Below are 16,698 nucleotides of genomic sequence, written 5' to 3'. Positions count from 1 at the left end.
TCGTGGGAACCAAGGCCGCAGCCTTGCAAGGCTGTCTCCAAAGAATCGGCAACATTGCCGCATCGTACTAACTAGAATGATGCTGGCGGACAGAATGCTTGTATCAAGTGATTAGCTCTTTCTTCTTGCTTCCCCTACACAAAAGGACAAGCCGATCAAACGTCCATCCCCAGCCAACCGCTTTCTCTCGCCTTGACCCGTTTCCGCGCTGAGACCGGTCAATGTTTTCGGCACACACCACACCTACGAAGCAGCCCGTCTCACATCCCAAATGTTTGTTCCCTTTCCCGGTTACTGCTACTACTCCCCATTCGACAGTCGAAACTCGCAACACAAATCCCCCCCCAAAAATCCCTTCCGCACTCGTGAGCCTTGTGTGAGCGGTTCCAGAGGCTTGCGCGGGGAAAATGACCTGCTCTGTACGAGTCGTGGAAGACACGTTATCAGGCTGCAGGCAGCCTTGCGGTTCCGCCGGTTCTCCCACTCCCCATAACAATGTCTAGGGATTTCCCAAAAATGCCTCAACGACGGCGTTGGCAAACAGACGCATGTCACTCCCGACTCGTTGTATCTCAATGCGTCGCTCTTAGACACAAGGCAGATGGGTACGTTCCCAGTAATCCGTCGCGCTGGCGACTCAGGCACAGGTTTCATGGCTCTGAATGCGGCCACAAACGCAGAGCACAGTACTCCACAGATTCGAGAGGCGGAGGGACACCCTCGCTGCCCACAAAAGGAGACTTCCAGCTGCAGACCGACCATGGAGACTTGCTCTGGTGACGTTGTTGTTGTTGACTCCCAGGGATACAATCTTTTGTTGGTGGGACAGGCTAACAGAAACTGGCGACTCACTGGTCTTGACGATGTCCAAAACCTCGTACAGCCGGTTGACATTGACAGGTGGCACAGCAGTAGCAGCAGTAGCAGCAGCAGCAGCAGGTAGGCAGCCTTTCCACAGTGGGGGCACGGAGATGGAACAATTCTTTGAACAGTCTTCCAACTTCGGCAGAGCTTCAAGTCGCACATCCGAACAGCTCGACCAGTAGGAGAAAGCGGGAATGGCTTCCAGCGAAAGTTTGTGAGCCACAGGAGTTCCCGATCTGGACACGGGCCCTAGGGTCAGGTGGTGGTGGGATAGAAGGAATTGGCGGTGGAAGACGAGGACCAGACAACGGTGCCATGGCGACCTTGATATCACTTGCAACGAGTTGAAAAAGCTGCCGTCAACCGCTGTGTATTTGGATCGCTGCTCTGGAAAGGGGGCCGCTCAGAAGCATCGGTCTCGTATTTGTTTGTCTCGTCATGCATGTCTTAATTTAGTGTCCGAGGTAGCAAACATCCTGCGTCCTGGATCAGCACGCATTCTGCCCAATGTCCAGTCAGTCCAGACAGGCTGGAAAAGAAGTCCATTGAAAAACCTTGATTCAAGGTTTGTCGATTGCCTTGAGTGGCTGAGCGGTCTGTGACACGGCAGCTGTCATATTGGCCTTGAGAGAGGTCGGCCACCCATCCATTGGAGAGAGACTGTCACCGACCAGAGGCTTTCCTGGGACCCTGGCTGACATCGGAAAGTATATCTGACCAACAGTCACCGTACCCAACCCTCCTGATCTGGAGCTGGGGCCAGCGCATGAAACAGGACAGGACTTGGGTGTTTGCTGCAGGCCGGCGTTTCAAATGGGCTGATGTCAGTGCCCTCGTCGCCGTGAATTGAAATTTTGGTACATGCACTTGGGAGCATTGGGCATTCCTAACAGGCCTGGAACACTGCTGGCCCCATGCAGCAAGGCGACGCATGGGGAAATATGCGGCATGACGGACGTCGTCCGGTTTGGCGTTGCCAGAGTTCCACACATTAACCAGCCACGAGGAGCCCTTGCTCAAGGCGGTAACACGCATACATGTCAAACTGGCATATTTGACTTCAGGCTTGACGAAGCCGTAGCGGGACGAATCCATCAACCTTTGTCCTGACGCGACCCAAGGTCCGAATTTGAAAATCATCTTGGCCAGATGCCCAACTGCGAAGCCCGAGCGTGATGGAATACTGAGTCGAACCGCAGGTGGGGATCAAGCCGCTGTTTGCTCTCTTCTCGCGTCTAGACTCTAGACAGGCTCTGGCGCTCAGCTGCTGCAATATATATCATGCGCTCAAGAAACTTCACGCCGTCCAGCCTGTGACACTCGCTCGCTGTGCTCACAGACTCGTACCATCTTGCACATATATTTCGGGCTCCCTCTACCTCCTCTTTTCCCTCACCGCCAGAATGCCTCAGAGACAACCGGTAGGACCAAGGGCCCCCAAGGATGACTTCATGCGGGCTCTGGGCTTAAGCACCACCGATCCTCGCCACGAGGGATACTACCGGGCTATGAGAGTATGTTGGAACTGAACGCCGGGAAACACACTCTACACCATGGCGTCCGCGGGCTGATCAAGGCGAACAGGACGAAGCCATTGCCGTGTACAGCAAACTGAACTCGGATCGAACAAGTCTGATAGACGAGAAACGAAACGACTCATCTACAACGCCCCCCTTCTTCTGGCACCACATCCGCCTTGACCGTCGTCGGCAAGCAATCATCGACACCTGGCAACAGGCGAAACCCGGCACGATTCAACGCACGCTCTTCGATCAAGGCGCAACAACGGGCGAGCACGCTCCAAACTGGGTGACCCTGTGGCTTCTGTACAGTGTCTTTCGCTCGCGGGATATTCGCAACAACCGCAATCGTCGAGCTGGTGAAGGAGGTAGTACCGGAGGTAAGGACAGTTCTGCTTCCCGTTCGCGGATTCGACGCTGAGTTATTGGGCCATGATACAGGTCAGAGTTCGGGTTCCAACGATTCGCAAATATTCGATCCGGCCCGAGACAAATATGTGCGGCGCTGATGAGGACCAAGTGGCGGGAAGACCTTGTAATTCTGTATGACTCCTTGTTTGATTCCATGGCAGGCTGCTGGGCAGATATTAATGGCGTTTTAATCGTCGTCGTCTTCATCGTCATCGTTCTTTTTCGACTTGCTCTTGGTCCCGTTTTTGCGCTCTTCTCTCAATGCTTTGACGACTGCTTCGTCATGTTCGTCCTTTGTTTCGTCCCATTCCACGTCATATTCAGAAGCCACCGCCTTGATTTCCCTTCTGAGAGCGTTGGCCTCTTCGATCAGCGCCTCCCACTTGTTGGGATCGAACCCTTTGAGCTCATACAAACGACTCTGCCGACGACTGATGGTGAGGTTCATCGCTGAACGGTATGACACCTCGCGGTTATGGTACAAGAACCACATGTACCCGCCGATGATACTTCCCATTCCGACAAGGTAGGTCACGGGCTCCATCACATCCCATCCGAGATCCGTTTCGAACGTCAAACGGTATACCAAGTACCAGTATCCTATCAGGACCCCACATCCGCCGAGGGCAATCCTCTGTCCGCTCTTGTGGGCGGCCACATCACACTCATGCTTGACAGCAGCCAAGTCGGCAATCCTCCTGGAAATCCGGCGAAGCCTTTGTCGCAGATAGAAAGTCCTGTCGTTGAAGGACGGCACTGCCACTTTGATGGTTCTCGGGTTGCCCTCGATTTCGACCTCAAACTCTTTCGCTCTGGCCGCGTCCCTGATGAAATCACCAATCTCTGTGGAGGCACTCCATCGTACAAACTCGCCCGAATCCTCGCCCTTCCCTTCTCTGCCAGCTCCGCTATAGCTCTGAACACCCCCGTCCCCAAGTGAGCCCTTACGTTGATCCTGTTCTTGCTCCTCTGGCGTCTTGTTTTTGGGCATGATCTCATCGCCCTCAGCCTCCATGGCGCGGAAGGATATGGACGGTAAACGATCGTCGCCCTTTTCGGTCTTGACTCGGGGCAGTTCCGCCTGGATCAACCTTTCGAGGTAAGACAGCGGTTGCTGTGGGTGGACAAGGAGAGCCAGGGGAGCGATGTTTTTCCTGTCATCATTGTGATCGGATGTGGTCAAGGGCAGAACAAGTTTGAGCAGTCGTGACGGGGTGGTGAGCAGCTTCCCTAGGGTCTAGTTTAGTGAGAGCTCTTCTGGCAGTGACCGCTGAGCACGACGTACCTTTGGTCATGGCCCCAGCGGAGCGCTGTCTTCGCACAGGAGGCTCTTCCGCTCCCTGACGATGCCATGGTGTACGTTGTTGCTTCTCCCCGTCGTTGGCCAAAGCATTGTCGAAGTCTGCAAGGGCATCATCGACTCCCTGCTGATTGAGATCTTTTGCCTTCTGTTCGTTGGAGACGCCTCTGCGGCCGTATGGAGTGAAGGTAGGCGCGCCCAAGGACGGCAGTGTACGGGAGCTGAGATATTGGCCTCGATTTAGTACCGCCAGTCGAATACTGGATGCGCGATAGGCATGGGTCAATGGTTTAACCGGGCCGAGTCGCCTAAGACTCAACGCGACCCGCATTGTCGGCGGCGTCTCTTAACGGCTATAAAACTCCTCGAAGCAACGTCGGCATAGTGTCGGTCCTCTAAGGTGTCTCCCCCAATTTGTTCTTGTATAGACCAAAACGCGTGGAGTGTGTTGGTAAGGAAGAAACAGGGACAAACGCAGGCTCATGATTTCAAGGATCGCAGCATGTTGATCAACAGGGAAAACAGCCGGCGACGTCATGCCTGGTGAATTGGTGTCAGCCACCGTGGCCATCGCCGGAACCAGTTCTGACCCAATCGCCTGCCAGGCCCCTCGGTACCAGCTTTAGAGGCTCTTTAGGTGACCGTTTAGTGGTGGCCAAGGCTTGGGCAGTCTCGACAGGGATCTTCATATCAGAGGTACCTGGAGGGGCACCGAGTAGAGACGGTCTCCCGACTTGACTATATGACACTCCTCGGGACTGCCATTACTGTGCTTCTTGATCTATCCAACAGATCTGCCAATGTCCCTGTCTGCATTGAAGAGTCTTGACATGATATTGGTTCCCATACCATGAGCAGCTGAGCGCTGGACGGCTCATGTAGACCCGAGGCACTTCTCAATTTTTTCTCACATCTTCCTTTGGTAGACATTGTCTCTTCTGCAATCCAGCCCACTTTGAGATGATATTTACGAGGTTCTTACAGATCTCTGGCTCTGACGAGTACTGACGAGAGCTTATTGGGAAAAGAGAAGGGCTGAACCGGGGTTGAACCTGGCCGAGACGCTGGCTGGCCTTGAACGACACCGTCCAGATCGTCGCTTTCTCCCCTGACTGCATGTGCGTCGAGCCCGCCATCCAAAGCATCCAGGACTACAGCAGCGGAGTGGGTCTCTAGGTGAAGAAGACGGCCAAGACAAACATGCTAGCAACATATACGAGTGGGCAGCTTCGTGAACGAACATGGCGGTGAGGCTTGATGTCTTGCATCCACCTCCTGTACCTAACACGCTAGGTTGCTACAGTGCGAGAACCGTTGAATATCGAACCACCCAGCTTTGGCGCCAAGTTCCTTCGTATCGAGAACTACTGCCTGGCACACTTTGTATCCGTGCCTAAGTCAACCTGACGGCCGCTCTTTGGTGTGCTTGGTCGGCTCTCTCCCACCTTCATCCTGGCTTATTCTCCTCTTTTATTCTTTCCGCCGCTCCTGAAGAGTCGGCCATGTGCTTCGCTACGAAAGCACGTCCCGGCGGTCGACCGAGAACAGACGGAACCAGTTACCCAGAGGAGATTACATCCAGTGCCATTTTTTGTGACGGTCAAGAAAGGAAAGAGTCATCATTTTTGCTGTTCTAAATTCTAGCAAGAAGAGCATTCACACATCCTTCCGGGCGAAACAGTTTGGTCAAGGAGACGTTTCTCAAAAGCTCACCACCTGCTCTCCAAGCCGCTATGGTTCAAAGGAAATAAAAAAGGCTCAGAGAACCACACAGTTGCCTGCTAAATTCTTTATCTAACCACGGCCAACCGTCACAGAAGATGCGTAGTCGTGTCATCGTGAATCATGAATAAAAGGAAAGATTGCCCCCCATAAAGGTCATGGTTTCGTGAGTCGTAAGGTTCGTACACAGGCATTGGAAACGAGTCGATTCCAGGATATTATCCGAGCGATAGGGCATGGTGAACTTTTCAGGGTTGTCCGCTGAGGCCTAGTAGCGTGGCACGGCTCGTCTGCTGTATTGGCCAGCGTCCGAGGAGTAGACGACTCGGCGAGATGGAGACGAGCGCATCGGGCTCGAGAGGCGAGACTCGCCCCAATCAGGGCTGCTTCCTCCACTTCGACTTCCAGCGCTATCAGAATCGCCATAACGGTACTCCATTCGAGTGGTGTCGGCACCGCTCCTGCGGCTGTGACGACCAGAGCCAACGGGCACGGGATTGCCCTGTATCACACCTCCATGGGCAAATCCAGTCGGGTACATGCCATCGTTGGCGGAGAAGTTTCGGCAAATGTTGAAGGCAATCAATGCAGCATTTTCTTTCGCCGAGCTCTCCGAGGCATGATACGTAGGAGTCTGATATTCACGGTTGTTCACTCTGACAACGCATCGGTACCCAGAGGGACTATAGGATATTTGGTAAGCAGGCTCGGGCCATCGCCGGCGCTGACATAGACCTGAGGAAGAGGCGTCAGTGTCTGAGACCAGAAGAGAGTGGCAAACTTCGAGGAAAGACGGGGATTTCAAGTAGTCCAAGACCGAAGGGAAAAACATCCAGGAGAGTTTCCACCGGTCGTGCGTTGGGACACATCTGCAAGGCTGGCTGACCCCTGAGAGACCAATATAGCGTGGAGGGAACATCAAGACGACAACATGACGAGGCCCTCAAGCCAGGAACAACAAGTGCAGGCCAGGAGTCGCAGCCAAACTGAAAGAACGAGATGTTGAATGAGACATACTGGCCAGGTAGACGGTGTGTAGCATGTCTGCTTCAATTTGAGGTTGCTTTCAGTACCTTGGAAGCCCAACAAGCCGTGCATCCAATTGTTGAACGAGAAGAAGAGGGAGAAAAACAAGAATCCCACCAAACAGGTCAAGCTGTTGACAACAAACAAGAAACTTATCAACCAGTATCACCGCTCGTCAAATGTCGCCAGGCTTGAAGGCACGGCGGATTTCGTAGGGCAAAAGGTAGTCAGGTAGCAGCAAAAATTGATGGCATCGACATTGCTGGGCCTTTTTACAGGTGAACCGTGGCGGCATTCCCACATATTTCATGCTTTGGATAACAGGAGAAACCCTGCACTGACAGCAAAGCAAGCGCGAAGACAGCGGCATTGCGTGGGGCCTGCAGAAAGATTCCACAGTGGCCAAACGGTCTTGAGTGAGCGGCTGGGTATTGGTCCATCTCGGGAGGATAGCATTTTTCATGCTCTTCTGCCATCGTAATGTGTTGATGTGTTGGCATGCTCTGCAGCCAGTTAACGGAACCTTGATGTCGGGCCCATTCTTAGCATGATTCCTCTTTGTCGGGGGCTGCTGCAGATCCAGATACCGGGCCTGATTGGCGACCAGCTTCCTTGACGATTCCCCGCGCACTCCGTCGAATGAGAAAGTGGCCCATGTGCCAGAGCTACTCGTGGCTTGTCGTCGCCGTTCGGCTCTGACTTGCTTCTCCGCTTATATGCGTGACCGGTGAGGCTTGCAGAGCGACATCTGTTGGGAGCCGACCTGGATCCGGGGAGGAGATCTTTTCTTCTGGGCCTCGACCAAAGATCTTCCATTGACGCAATCAGCCGTTATGCAGAGACAGCTGGCAGGTGGGGAATGGTGTTCTGACGATGCAGGGCCTTAAATCTCGGCTGGGTCGTCTGGCCGCCGTACTAAAAGCCACAAGAAATTCATCCATGAAACTCTCCAAGAAGGGGAGTAGATATATCTCCTTGATAGGCAGGTTAGGCGCCGAGAGAAGAGGAAGAGACAGACTCGTAGGGGAAATATACCTCAGTGCTAACGAGTCGAAACTTTGACGTGCATCATATCATTATTAGGCCAACATGTTCAAAAACAATCCACCTCGCCCACCATCTCGCTCTTACGGTCTTCCCAATGTTGCGTTCTGGTTCAACTTGATAGCGAACAAGGTTAGGCAGGTCGACGAAAGCGTGTGCTGCAGTGGATCACAGACCGCACTCGACTCGTAGAGCTCCGATGCATGGATGCGTTGTCATATCAAATGCAGGTTTCCAGGTACTTGGGGCAGGGTTGCTGTCGGGCAAACTCGCATCAGACTTCGATGTCATGTCTCATCGCCGTCTATGCGGACGACCTGGAAATCGAGCAAATGTGCCAGCCTCTCATTTCCTGGCTGGGGCGAGCGATAAATTAAGAAAACTCAACGGATTCTTGGATGTTGTTGACAGGCAGCCAGACAGACATGGATGCAGCGGGCGCTGGTCGCAGATGGTCCTGAGTAGGCAGCCACAGAGTCTCCAACAGGTCAAGAGAAGGTTCGCTCACGTCTGCAAGCAAGGCAGGTCCTGCAACTGCGTATGCATCTGACCAACCTTAGCTGATCATTGCATGAACAGGAGCAGTTCCCCCACTAAAGGTTGTCCAGAGCGGGCCTGCGTTTGGGTGGCAGTAGCAATGCTAAGTTTCCAGCAGCAAGAATGAGTTTCAGGGTCAAGTAGTCGCCAACATGCTTGGGGGCTGCGGTGGGAATGCTACACCTTTCGTTGGCCAATGGTTCGAGAAGGATTGCCAGACAGTAGAGATAGGAAGAGGAAGGAGAGGGGAGAAATTCAAGAATGGTCCGAGTTTCGAGAAAGAGTTGACTGTCTCCGCGATCTGGCCGCGTGTTCGCCACATGTGGCATAGAGTTTAATACCAACTTCAAGTGTGTCGGGCACCGGCATGACAGGCAGCAATGCATGGAGAATGTCTGCCGTTCAAGGTTGCCCTTGATACCTATGCATTGACTTCGGCATTGTCCGATTGTGTTATTCTGCGCCTTGCACGTCAAGAGGCCTGGCCAAAGACCAGTCCCGCATGGCCTTCACTGCTCCATGGGGAATGACAAAGACTGGGTGAAGCTCCTTGACACCCGCACCCGCGTCAAAGACCTTATTAGCATCCCACTCACTGGGGATTTGCGCCTCGGAGGATTGCCAGGTAAAGGCTGAGCCAAATGGATCGTCGCCGTCCGAGGTTCCATAGGAGTGTGAGTGTTCCACTATGCTGAGTCCAGAGAGATTGTAACAAGTGTGGTACGAGTCGGGCATCCTGTAAAGTCCGTTAGTATACGTGAGAAGAACTTCGGAGGTGACCAACTTTGATGGTTTGTCCCTGAGTCCGCCACCGTTTGCCTGACAACAGCATAGAATATACCTTGCTAGACCTTCGCTGCTGTATAAATTCTCGCTCACATCCCTTGTCTTGTCTCCAGCCGAGTCTCCAGGACCGTTCACCGCCGCTTGTACCAGAGGCCAACAGCCCCCCAGCCAGTGGCTATAGCAACCGTCCACCAGTTTATTTGTGCGGCCGGCAAACCCACCTTCTGGCGCGTATTGCCGGGAAGACAGCCACCATATCAGCGCATCGACGTCTAGGAACTTGCCAATCGTTTCGTGCGGAGGACCATATAAGCACAGGCATGCGAGCGCACAAAATGCGTAAGACCCGTGCGCTTCGCCTCCTGGTGAAGCTGCAATTCCGCCCTCATATGTCTGGCAACGCGAGAGATACTCCCCGAGGCCATCCTTAAAAGTCTCCAAACCTGCGTCGCGAGCTGGAGAATCCGGTGGAAGTAAGAGTGGAAGGTTGAGGAGTGAGATAGCGACCAGGGCACATAGGGCTCCTCGAGTGTCTTCCTCGCCGCCTTCACATATCTGAAAACCCCCATCCGCCTGCTTGAGGCGCCCCAGCCAGTGCCACATCTTTTCACGATCGACGAGTGAGTAGGCCTCTTCGCCCCCGACAAGTGCAAGTGATAGCAGCGCTGCGTAGGTTCCAGCTTGGTGAGCATCTTGTCCGAAGCCACCACCAATGCCACCATTGGGGTTTTGCATGGAATAAAAGGTTTTAACGACCCTGTTTGCACGGTCAGTCCGCCGCGGAGAGCACAAGTGCAGAACAAGTATTACCTTGAGCGGAATACGGAGACATCTTCACCAAGCATGTAGAGTCCTAGTAATGCCCAGTATACCATCCAAGGACGACTTGCGTCGATACCGACATAAGGAGCAGGGAATTCGTCTAGGCTCTGATGCAGGAATCCAATGTGCGCCTCTCTTTCCAAGCAAGGCAATCCAAATTCATTGAAATCAAATGGACTTCGGCTGGGGTCGTTGATGGCATTGAGGAGAGGCAAGCACTCGCTGACGGTTTCATCTTGAACGACAGATGTTTCCGTCCCCAATGAATCGAGTAGCAGTGGTGCCTGGCGGAAGTATGGAGGTATCTGATAGTCGGCGCTGTCCATGGTGGGCTCGCAGTGTGTGAGGAAGACTCAAAATCGCGGAAGTAGAAGGACTAATCTTGGATGAGGCCAGAAGTCAAAGGTCTTTGTCTCAGTGCACATACCAGACCAGGGACATGGCGTTACGACGACGTAGATATCTGCATGTTGATATTGTTCTCAAATTCCCTGTGAGTTGGCTGCAATGCGGAGCATGTCACGTCAGCCACGACAGGGCCCCGACTGACGGTTTTCGTTGTAGAACTGCGGTTGGCAAAGACCGATCGGCGAAGGTAATATTTCGAGGGAAGGGATTTGATTGTTTTCCAAGTCTCATTTCATCTCGTCTCGTCTCACTTGGAGATTGAGATGGACATGAGAATGATTGTGGTATACCTGCTTCATTGCGGGGTAATTGTCAACAAAGGGTCACGGCACCCGGCGGCCAAGTGACCACCAGTTGTAAGCGACAACGGGCTCTAGGTACTTGGGGGGGAAGGGGGGGGGTTCTGCCCGCTGTTCAACCCTCCTCCACCACATGCTCCGTATATACCCAGCTTGCCTCTCCCCTATATTTACACAGCGAGGGACGTCGACTAATTCAGGGCTCATAGCGGCGCATAATATTCTACATTAAGCTCCCTTCGCTCCTGGATGCTGCTCGTACGAACCCATGCAGCAGGGGTATATCGACTCGGTCGGTCCGCGAAATTCAAGGACATTGACCTCAATTAGTCCAGCAGTGCATGGGGTGCTGGGGACTCGGTCGGTGACTGGCTCAGGCTGGTAGATATGGTCGGACAATGTTCCCGCAAAGCCGTTGCGTGGGTACACCGTCACAATCATGAAGCCGGACTGGATTGAGGCAGCGAGATCCTCCATGTCTCATCATCTGAAACGTCGGTCTGTCACCAACTTTGTCCTCGAACGAAACTGACATATTTGCGGGAGACTCCTGGTGTCTTGAATCGCCAACTGGAACTCTCGTTGCCGTCTGGGAGCAGCAATAGCCCGGTGGCCAGGCGCAGGCCGTCTCAAAGTCCACACCGCTCTTCGAAAGGGTAGATTACCTCGTGCATGATGTTCAGCTTGCGATCCTTAATATATGCCGTCGTCTCAAATCTCCGTGTACCAGGGGGTATACGTGAACTGCACAAGCTGCCAGAGCCGGCGGCGAGCCTGCCTGATGAAATAACACATGGTAGGGATGAATAATAATAATAATACCAAGCAACGACTACAACCTGCCCTTGGACAGAGAGGCGCAGCACAGATCTCGCTCTCACACAGCCGAAGAGTTTGCACGGCAGAGACGATGAAAGGAAAAGACTTGCCATTGTAGGACTAGGGGTCAGCACCGTTGGGCGATTACTTGCATTAGTGGTGAGCTTGTTTGCCGCATTGCGCCATGTCTATGGTCGACAAGGAGTCCTCGTATTGTTGCGGTAAGACCGGTTTGCCCTTTGCAGCAGTCACCGCAGGAGGCCCAGCAGCGAGCGTTCCAGGCGCTTTAACCCTGGATCCCGCAGAGCAGATCAGCGCCACCACAGATACAAGGCGAGGGATGCTCGCGAATATTGGTGCTGGCTGTCCCAATGAACGGCAAATGCACCACGTAGGGGTTAGGGAGACAGAAGGTGAAGGCTGAAGCGGAGCAGGGCAGGGGGAGGGGAGCGCTGGATGTTCAAGAATCCCATTTGGGTTGTCGCGTTCAAGCTTCATTCCCGTGTTGCTGTGCCGTGGCAGTGGTTGAAGACCTGGGAGAGGGTGCAGAGGATGGCAAACAGGGCGCAGCCACCAAAGTTCCCAGCATAATGGTGATTGATAACGATGCTGTAATGCCCCCAGGCTCCTCTCAGGAGTAAATACTGCGTGCTTTTCCTGTCTCTCACCTCTGACCTTTTCTCTCCTCAGTGCTATATTTTCTGCGTTCTGTTCAGCACTGGAGACTCAATAGGTACCTCCTTCCGTCCTCTGTACTCCGTCCATAGGTACAGTGCCTTAGGCAAATCCACCGACGCCACTTGTTTGACCCCCGGAAAAAGACGGGACTTCGGGCTACTGCTGCCCAGTGCCCGCACCCAGTACTACTCGGTATCCCAGCTCCAGAGACTTGTACAAATCAGTGACCGCCAAGGGAAGACCACGGCCGCTGGGAACCCGCCTGACCAAACCGCCTAAGCATCAATTTTCTAGGGCTTGGGGCTCAGTGGGCTCCTCAACAAAAGGTACGGAGAACGGAGTACGGCGTTCCTTTGGGTCGCCCCCTCTCTCACAGCACCCGGCAGTCTATCTCTATCTCACCTTTCACTATGGCTTCATTCAGCTAACTGCCCAGTGTCTCCCTCACAGAATCACGGACTGAATGACAGACAGGCAGACAGCATTCCCGATCACGGCCTGCCTCCTCTGCTCGAATATCAACACCCCCAACTTGGTTGGCACAAGGGACGAACCCAGCGCCGCCCCCGACCACCTTCACCGAACTCCGTTAGGCCTCGTTCAAGTCGACACAAATGGGGCTGTGATTCCACGACGCCAGCTTCCCTCGGCCGGATCAACCAGTCAAGACGCGTCGGCGAGTCGGGCCCATTCTTATCCAGTCGAACGACACTTATCGCTTGGTCGCTTTTGGGGCCTCATCCTGCAGGCGACCTTTGGGACCTTTGGCTCCCCTTTGGGTTCTGACCACTGACCACTGACCACTCCTGTCCCAGCACCACACCGCGAGCCCACGAACCACTGGCATCGCACAGACGCAAAATCCACCACCCACATCGCCCGCTGCCACTCCCCTCCCACTTTCCTCGTGTGCTCCCCGCCCAATTCGACGATCCGCAAAACCCTGCATGCACTGCTCACCGCCTCTTCTCACCCGCTCTCGCCCTCGCACCTGACGCCCGCCTCTCAAGTCGAGCTCGTTTTGAGCGGTCACTTCCTGTACTCTTGTCCTCACTTTCCTCCCTCTTTGCCTTTTCCTCTCGACAGCTCACTCTGCTCTTGCTTCACGAGGCCCGTAAGAGAGAGAGAAACAATCGACCAGCCTGTGCTCGAGACGCCTTGTCCTCCAGATCCCGCATATCCCATCCCACGAGGCTGACTGTCTGACATATCTTATCAAACATGGCGGGCAACGTCGCCCTGACCAGTGAAGACCTTGCCTATGATCTCGATTCAAGAAGCGCCTCTTTCTTCCGGAATCATGCCTGGCCTATACCAATCGACCCAGTGGCTGCTACTCGGTCAGATCCAAGGAGGAACATTTCTCCAATCCAGACCAACAGCCATGGCCTGCGCCAGACCACAATGGCAGAACATCCCATGATGGATACTTGGAGGTTCCAACAACAACAACAACAACAACATCAGCAGCACCACCATCATCAACAACCGCAGCCGCAGCAGCCCAGCATCGACTATGCCAATCCTCAACCGCCGTACGATTTGCATTACGATGCCCAGTTTCACGGCATGTCTTTACACCATTCCCAGATGACCATGATGCCGGTCTCGCAGGCACCGTTGGCACCTGGCTTACCGCTCGAAGCCGCTTACCTTCACCTCGAGTCCGGGATTGAAGGCATGCCCCAGAACTGGGCAGATCTCCAGAGCGAATTGATCAACTATACGACGACGGATGTCGGGCTGGCTGTTTCACCATATCAGCAGATGACCAGCTCTCCCACGGGCTCCCACCTCGAAGTTCTCTCGCAGCCCAGCTCTTGTGACGAACACGGGTGGACGATGGTCGAGCCACGAACGTCGTTTGAATCTTATGAGCGACAAATCTTCGTTGACCCCAACCAAACCGTGCACAATAGGACCTTGTCGGAATCCTCATATTCGGACCTCGAACAACACAGTCATGGTGCTTTCATGTCTAATCTCGACATGGGTACTTCTCAGGCAGTGTACTCGCCGACCAATTTGTCGGACAGCGACTTTGAATATCCAGGACATACTCACCGCCTATCAATAGACCACGGCTCGGCTCCGTCCATGAGTGTCAATCCCTCCGCCCTCGTGCGACCGATCCCCATCCCCTCGGCCAAGTCATCCGCACCGTCGATACGATCGCCCGGCTCCCAAGGCTCAGCCGGGTCCCCTGGCCGCAAGCCTTCCCGAAAGAGTCCCATAGCTGCCAAATCGACCGACAAGGTCATGAAAAAGTCATCACCCGGGGGCAGGGTGGAAGGAGAGAAGCGGGTTGGCCGAAGAAAAGGACCGCTCCGACCTGAGCAGCGGAAACAAGCCAGTGAGATTCGGAAGCTGAGAGCCTGCCTGCGATGCAAATTCTTGAAGAAGACATGCGACAAAGGAGAGCCTTGTGCTGGATGTCAACCGTCGCACGCTCGCCTGTGGCAAGTCCCCTGCACTCGCATCGACATCAAAGAGATTGGGTACTTTTTGAAGGATTGGAAGTTCGACTATGAGAGACACATTTCGCTCGGCTTCTCTGTGGGCAATATCAAGGGTTTCTCCGATACCGAAAAGACACTGTTCATCACCCATGGGTACGGCCACATGCTCCCTGTCACCGCCCGAGAAGTGTACGTCAGGGATGAGACATGTCTGAAGATGGACTGGATTGAGGCCAATTCATTCGCACCCGATGGCTATGAAGTGTCGACGGCCAAGCTCTCGGCTGGCATGGAAGGCATCTCGACCACGATGCTGAGTGACTACCTCGACCGACACATTGACGGCACCGGCACGTTTGAGAAATTTGTGGATGACTACTTTGAGGGCACACCCTTCCTCTCACAGATGCTCAAGACGGCGTACCGGTTCTACTTCAAGACCGGATCCAAGATCATCAAGAAGGCGTTGAAGTTGATGCTTGCCTACAATTTGACGCTACACATCACCATGGTGGAAGGAGTGCCAAGCGAAGAGTCATTCGTCGGCAAGATCGAAGAGCAGACATCCAAATTCTTCGGCAAGACGATGGCTCCGGTCATGATCAACTTCCAGATCAAGTGTGCCATGGCTGATATGTGGCGTGAGTTGCACAAGGACGTTCTTGAAGAATTGTCCAGCCTGTATTCGAGCGTGTACAGTGGAGACAAGCTCAAGAACTGGCCCACTATCTTCATCCTGGCATCGGTCCTGTTGGCTGTCTGGGAGTGCATGCAGTTTGACTGCCACTACCGTGTTCCCGATTCCGCGGCTGTGGAGAAGTTCTGCAACGACATGGAAACTACCCCCGTTGGCGTTGTGGTTGGCCTTTTCCAGGCCATCTCTCAAAAGCTCCCGTCATTCCTTGAATGGGACACTTCGAAGCACCACGCGCTCCTGGCATCCAACATGGATGTATGCAACACGATGAGTGAGGTGCGAGAACATGTTACGAGATACGGTAAGGAGCTGCCCCTGGACCTCGGCTTTTGGTTAGTGCGAAGAACTAACTCGGCGAGCAGAAAACTATTTACGAGGTCGACCTAACGCACGGTTCGACCGCAAGGACTTCGATTCGTTGTCGAACAAATTCCTTGCCAAACTTGTGATTCGAGCGAACTAGATATGATGCATTTACGGCTTACGATGAGAAAGTCCTGTCGTTGCAGATCTCACGAGATATTTGACGTCTCTCACGATACGTTGCTTCTTGATTTTTGTTTTCACGTGTATCGGATGGACGACTGATGAACGACCACGGCGTTATGACGACGACGACGAACGCACTCACTGGCATGAATCTGGCCTCGAAATTTTTTTTTTGGGTCTCGATTTTTTTACGTATATATATTTTTGTGTCGAAGGATCGGTCTATGGAAGGAGGAATGGGACGAGGAACGACGGCCACGGGGAAAGGCAGTGGGGTTTCTTTTTGGAAGCATGAACAAGGACGGCGCCGTGCATGCAATGAGCGTTTCCAAGCAGATCCTGCACCATCTCAACCAATTGTCATAGTTGGCGAGGTCATTGGGTGGGAATGCACCGTTCAACCAGTTACATAGACCGCAAAGAAAAAAAAGGGAGAGAAGAAAGAGGAGGATCCTCACGGCTAACTGTCGGGCAATTACTACTGGCATGGTCATGTTTTGTTGAGGGAGGGAGTGCTGCCTTCACAGGACCCGGGGAAGAGGTTTGAGATGTATGAAGAGCGTGCCAGCATTGAGAAGCGAATCACTATCACTATCATCCACTCGTAAATCGAGACGAGCGGACCACTCGAGCAGCAAAAGTTCATTTGGTACTTGAGCACCAGTTTTTGAGATCAACGCGTTGTTTCCCTTTTCTTATCGTATCTACCAGGACGTTGTGTTAGGCGAGCCCGGGAATGGGATGGACGATCCCGGCTCCAATGGAGAACGAGGCCTTGGGGACGGGAGGCTCCGAATCACTGGCACGAGCTGGGAGT

At 53.6% G+C, this 16,698-nt stretch overlaps 6 protein-coding genes across 7 annotated transcripts; 3 read left to right on the top strand and 3 right to left on the bottom strand.

Annotated features, from left to right (window-relative positions):
• Positions 1–133: 133 nt before the first annotated feature.
• PV07_07863 (uncharacterized protein) lies at positions 134–4,569 on the bottom strand. The gene is made up of 2 exons (XM_016394978.1): positions 4,081–4,569; positions 134–4,025 (listed from the first exon to the last, which is right to left on the bottom strand). The coding sequence occupies exons 1-2, from the start codon at positions 4,424–4,426 to the stop codon at positions 2,983–2,985; spliced, it is 1,389 nt and encodes a 462-aa protein (XP_016248397.1). The 5' UTR covers positions 4,427–4,569; the 3' UTR covers positions 134–2,982.
• On the top strand, positions 409–1,298 carry PV07_07865 (uncharacterized protein). Its single transcript, XM_016394980.1, has one exon. It carries the CDS (start codon positions 663–665, stop codon positions 1,044–1,046), a length of 384 nt encoding a protein of 127 aa, XP_016248399.1. The 5' UTR covers positions 409–662; the 3' UTR covers positions 1,047–1,298.
• On the top strand, positions 2,165–2,893 carry PV07_07864 (uncharacterized protein; the record flags this gene model as incomplete). The annotated part of the gene is made up of 3 exons (XM_016394979.1): positions 2,165–2,378; positions 2,449–2,764; positions 2,826–2,893. The coding sequence occupies exons 1-3, from the start codon at positions 2,268–2,270 to the stop codon at positions 2,891–2,893; spliced, it is 495 nt and encodes a 164-aa protein (XP_016248398.1). The 5' UTR covers positions 2,165–2,267.
• A 1,113-nt stretch (positions 4,570–5,682) lies between the features above and the next one.
• PV07_07862 (uncharacterized protein) lies at positions 5,683–7,203 on the bottom strand. Its single transcript, XM_016394977.1, has 2 exons — positions 6,835–7,203; positions 5,683–6,552 (listed from the first exon to the last, which is right to left on the bottom strand). Exons 1-2 carry the CDS (start codon positions 6,857–6,859, stop codon positions 6,086–6,088), a joined length of 492 nt encoding a protein of 163 aa, XP_016248396.1. The 5' UTR covers positions 6,860–7,203; the 3' UTR covers positions 5,683–6,085.
• Positions 7,204–8,695: 1,492 nt separating this feature from the next.
• PV07_07861 lies at positions 8,696–11,509 on the bottom strand. 2 transcript variants are annotated; one of them, XM_016394976.1, is made up of 4 exons: positions 10,460–11,509; positions 10,021–10,408; positions 9,209–9,967; positions 8,696–9,160 (listed from the first exon to the last, which is right to left on the bottom strand). In XM_016394976.1, the coding sequence occupies exons 2-4, from the start codon at positions 10,356–10,358 to the stop codon at positions 8,878–8,880; spliced, it is 1,380 nt and encodes a 459-aa protein (XP_016248395.1). In that variant the 5' UTR covers positions 10,359–10,408; positions 10,460–11,509; the 3' UTR covers positions 8,696–8,877. The 2 variants fall into 2 exon arrangements, with proteins under 2 accessions (XP_016248395.1, XP_016248394.1); XM_016394975.1 differs by having other exon boundaries at positions 10,021–11,509.
• A 692-nt stretch (positions 11,510–12,201) lies between these two features.
• PV07_07860 (uncharacterized protein) lies at positions 12,202–16,596 on the top strand. Its single transcript, XM_016394974.1, has 3 exons — positions 12,202–12,562; positions 12,673–15,693; positions 15,755–16,596. The coding sequence occupies exons 2-3, from the start codon at positions 13,458–13,460 to the stop codon at positions 15,853–15,855; spliced, it is 2,337 nt and encodes a 778-aa protein (XP_016248393.1). The 5' UTR covers positions 12,202–12,562; positions 12,673–13,457; the 3' UTR covers positions 15,856–16,596.
• Positions 16,597–16,698: the final 102 nt, after the last annotated feature.

This window comes from Cladophialophora immunda (assembly GCF_000835495.1).
Source record: "Cladophialophora immunda strain CBS 83496 unplaced genomic scaffold supercont1.4, whole genome shotgun sequence".
Classification (NCBI taxonomy): Eukaryota; Fungi; Ascomycota; class Eurotiomycetes; order Chaetothyriales; family Herpotrichiellaceae; genus Cladophialophora; species Cladophialophora immunda.
Note: the sequence above shows the minus strand (reverse complement) of the source record. Positions and strands in the feature narration are given on the sequence as shown.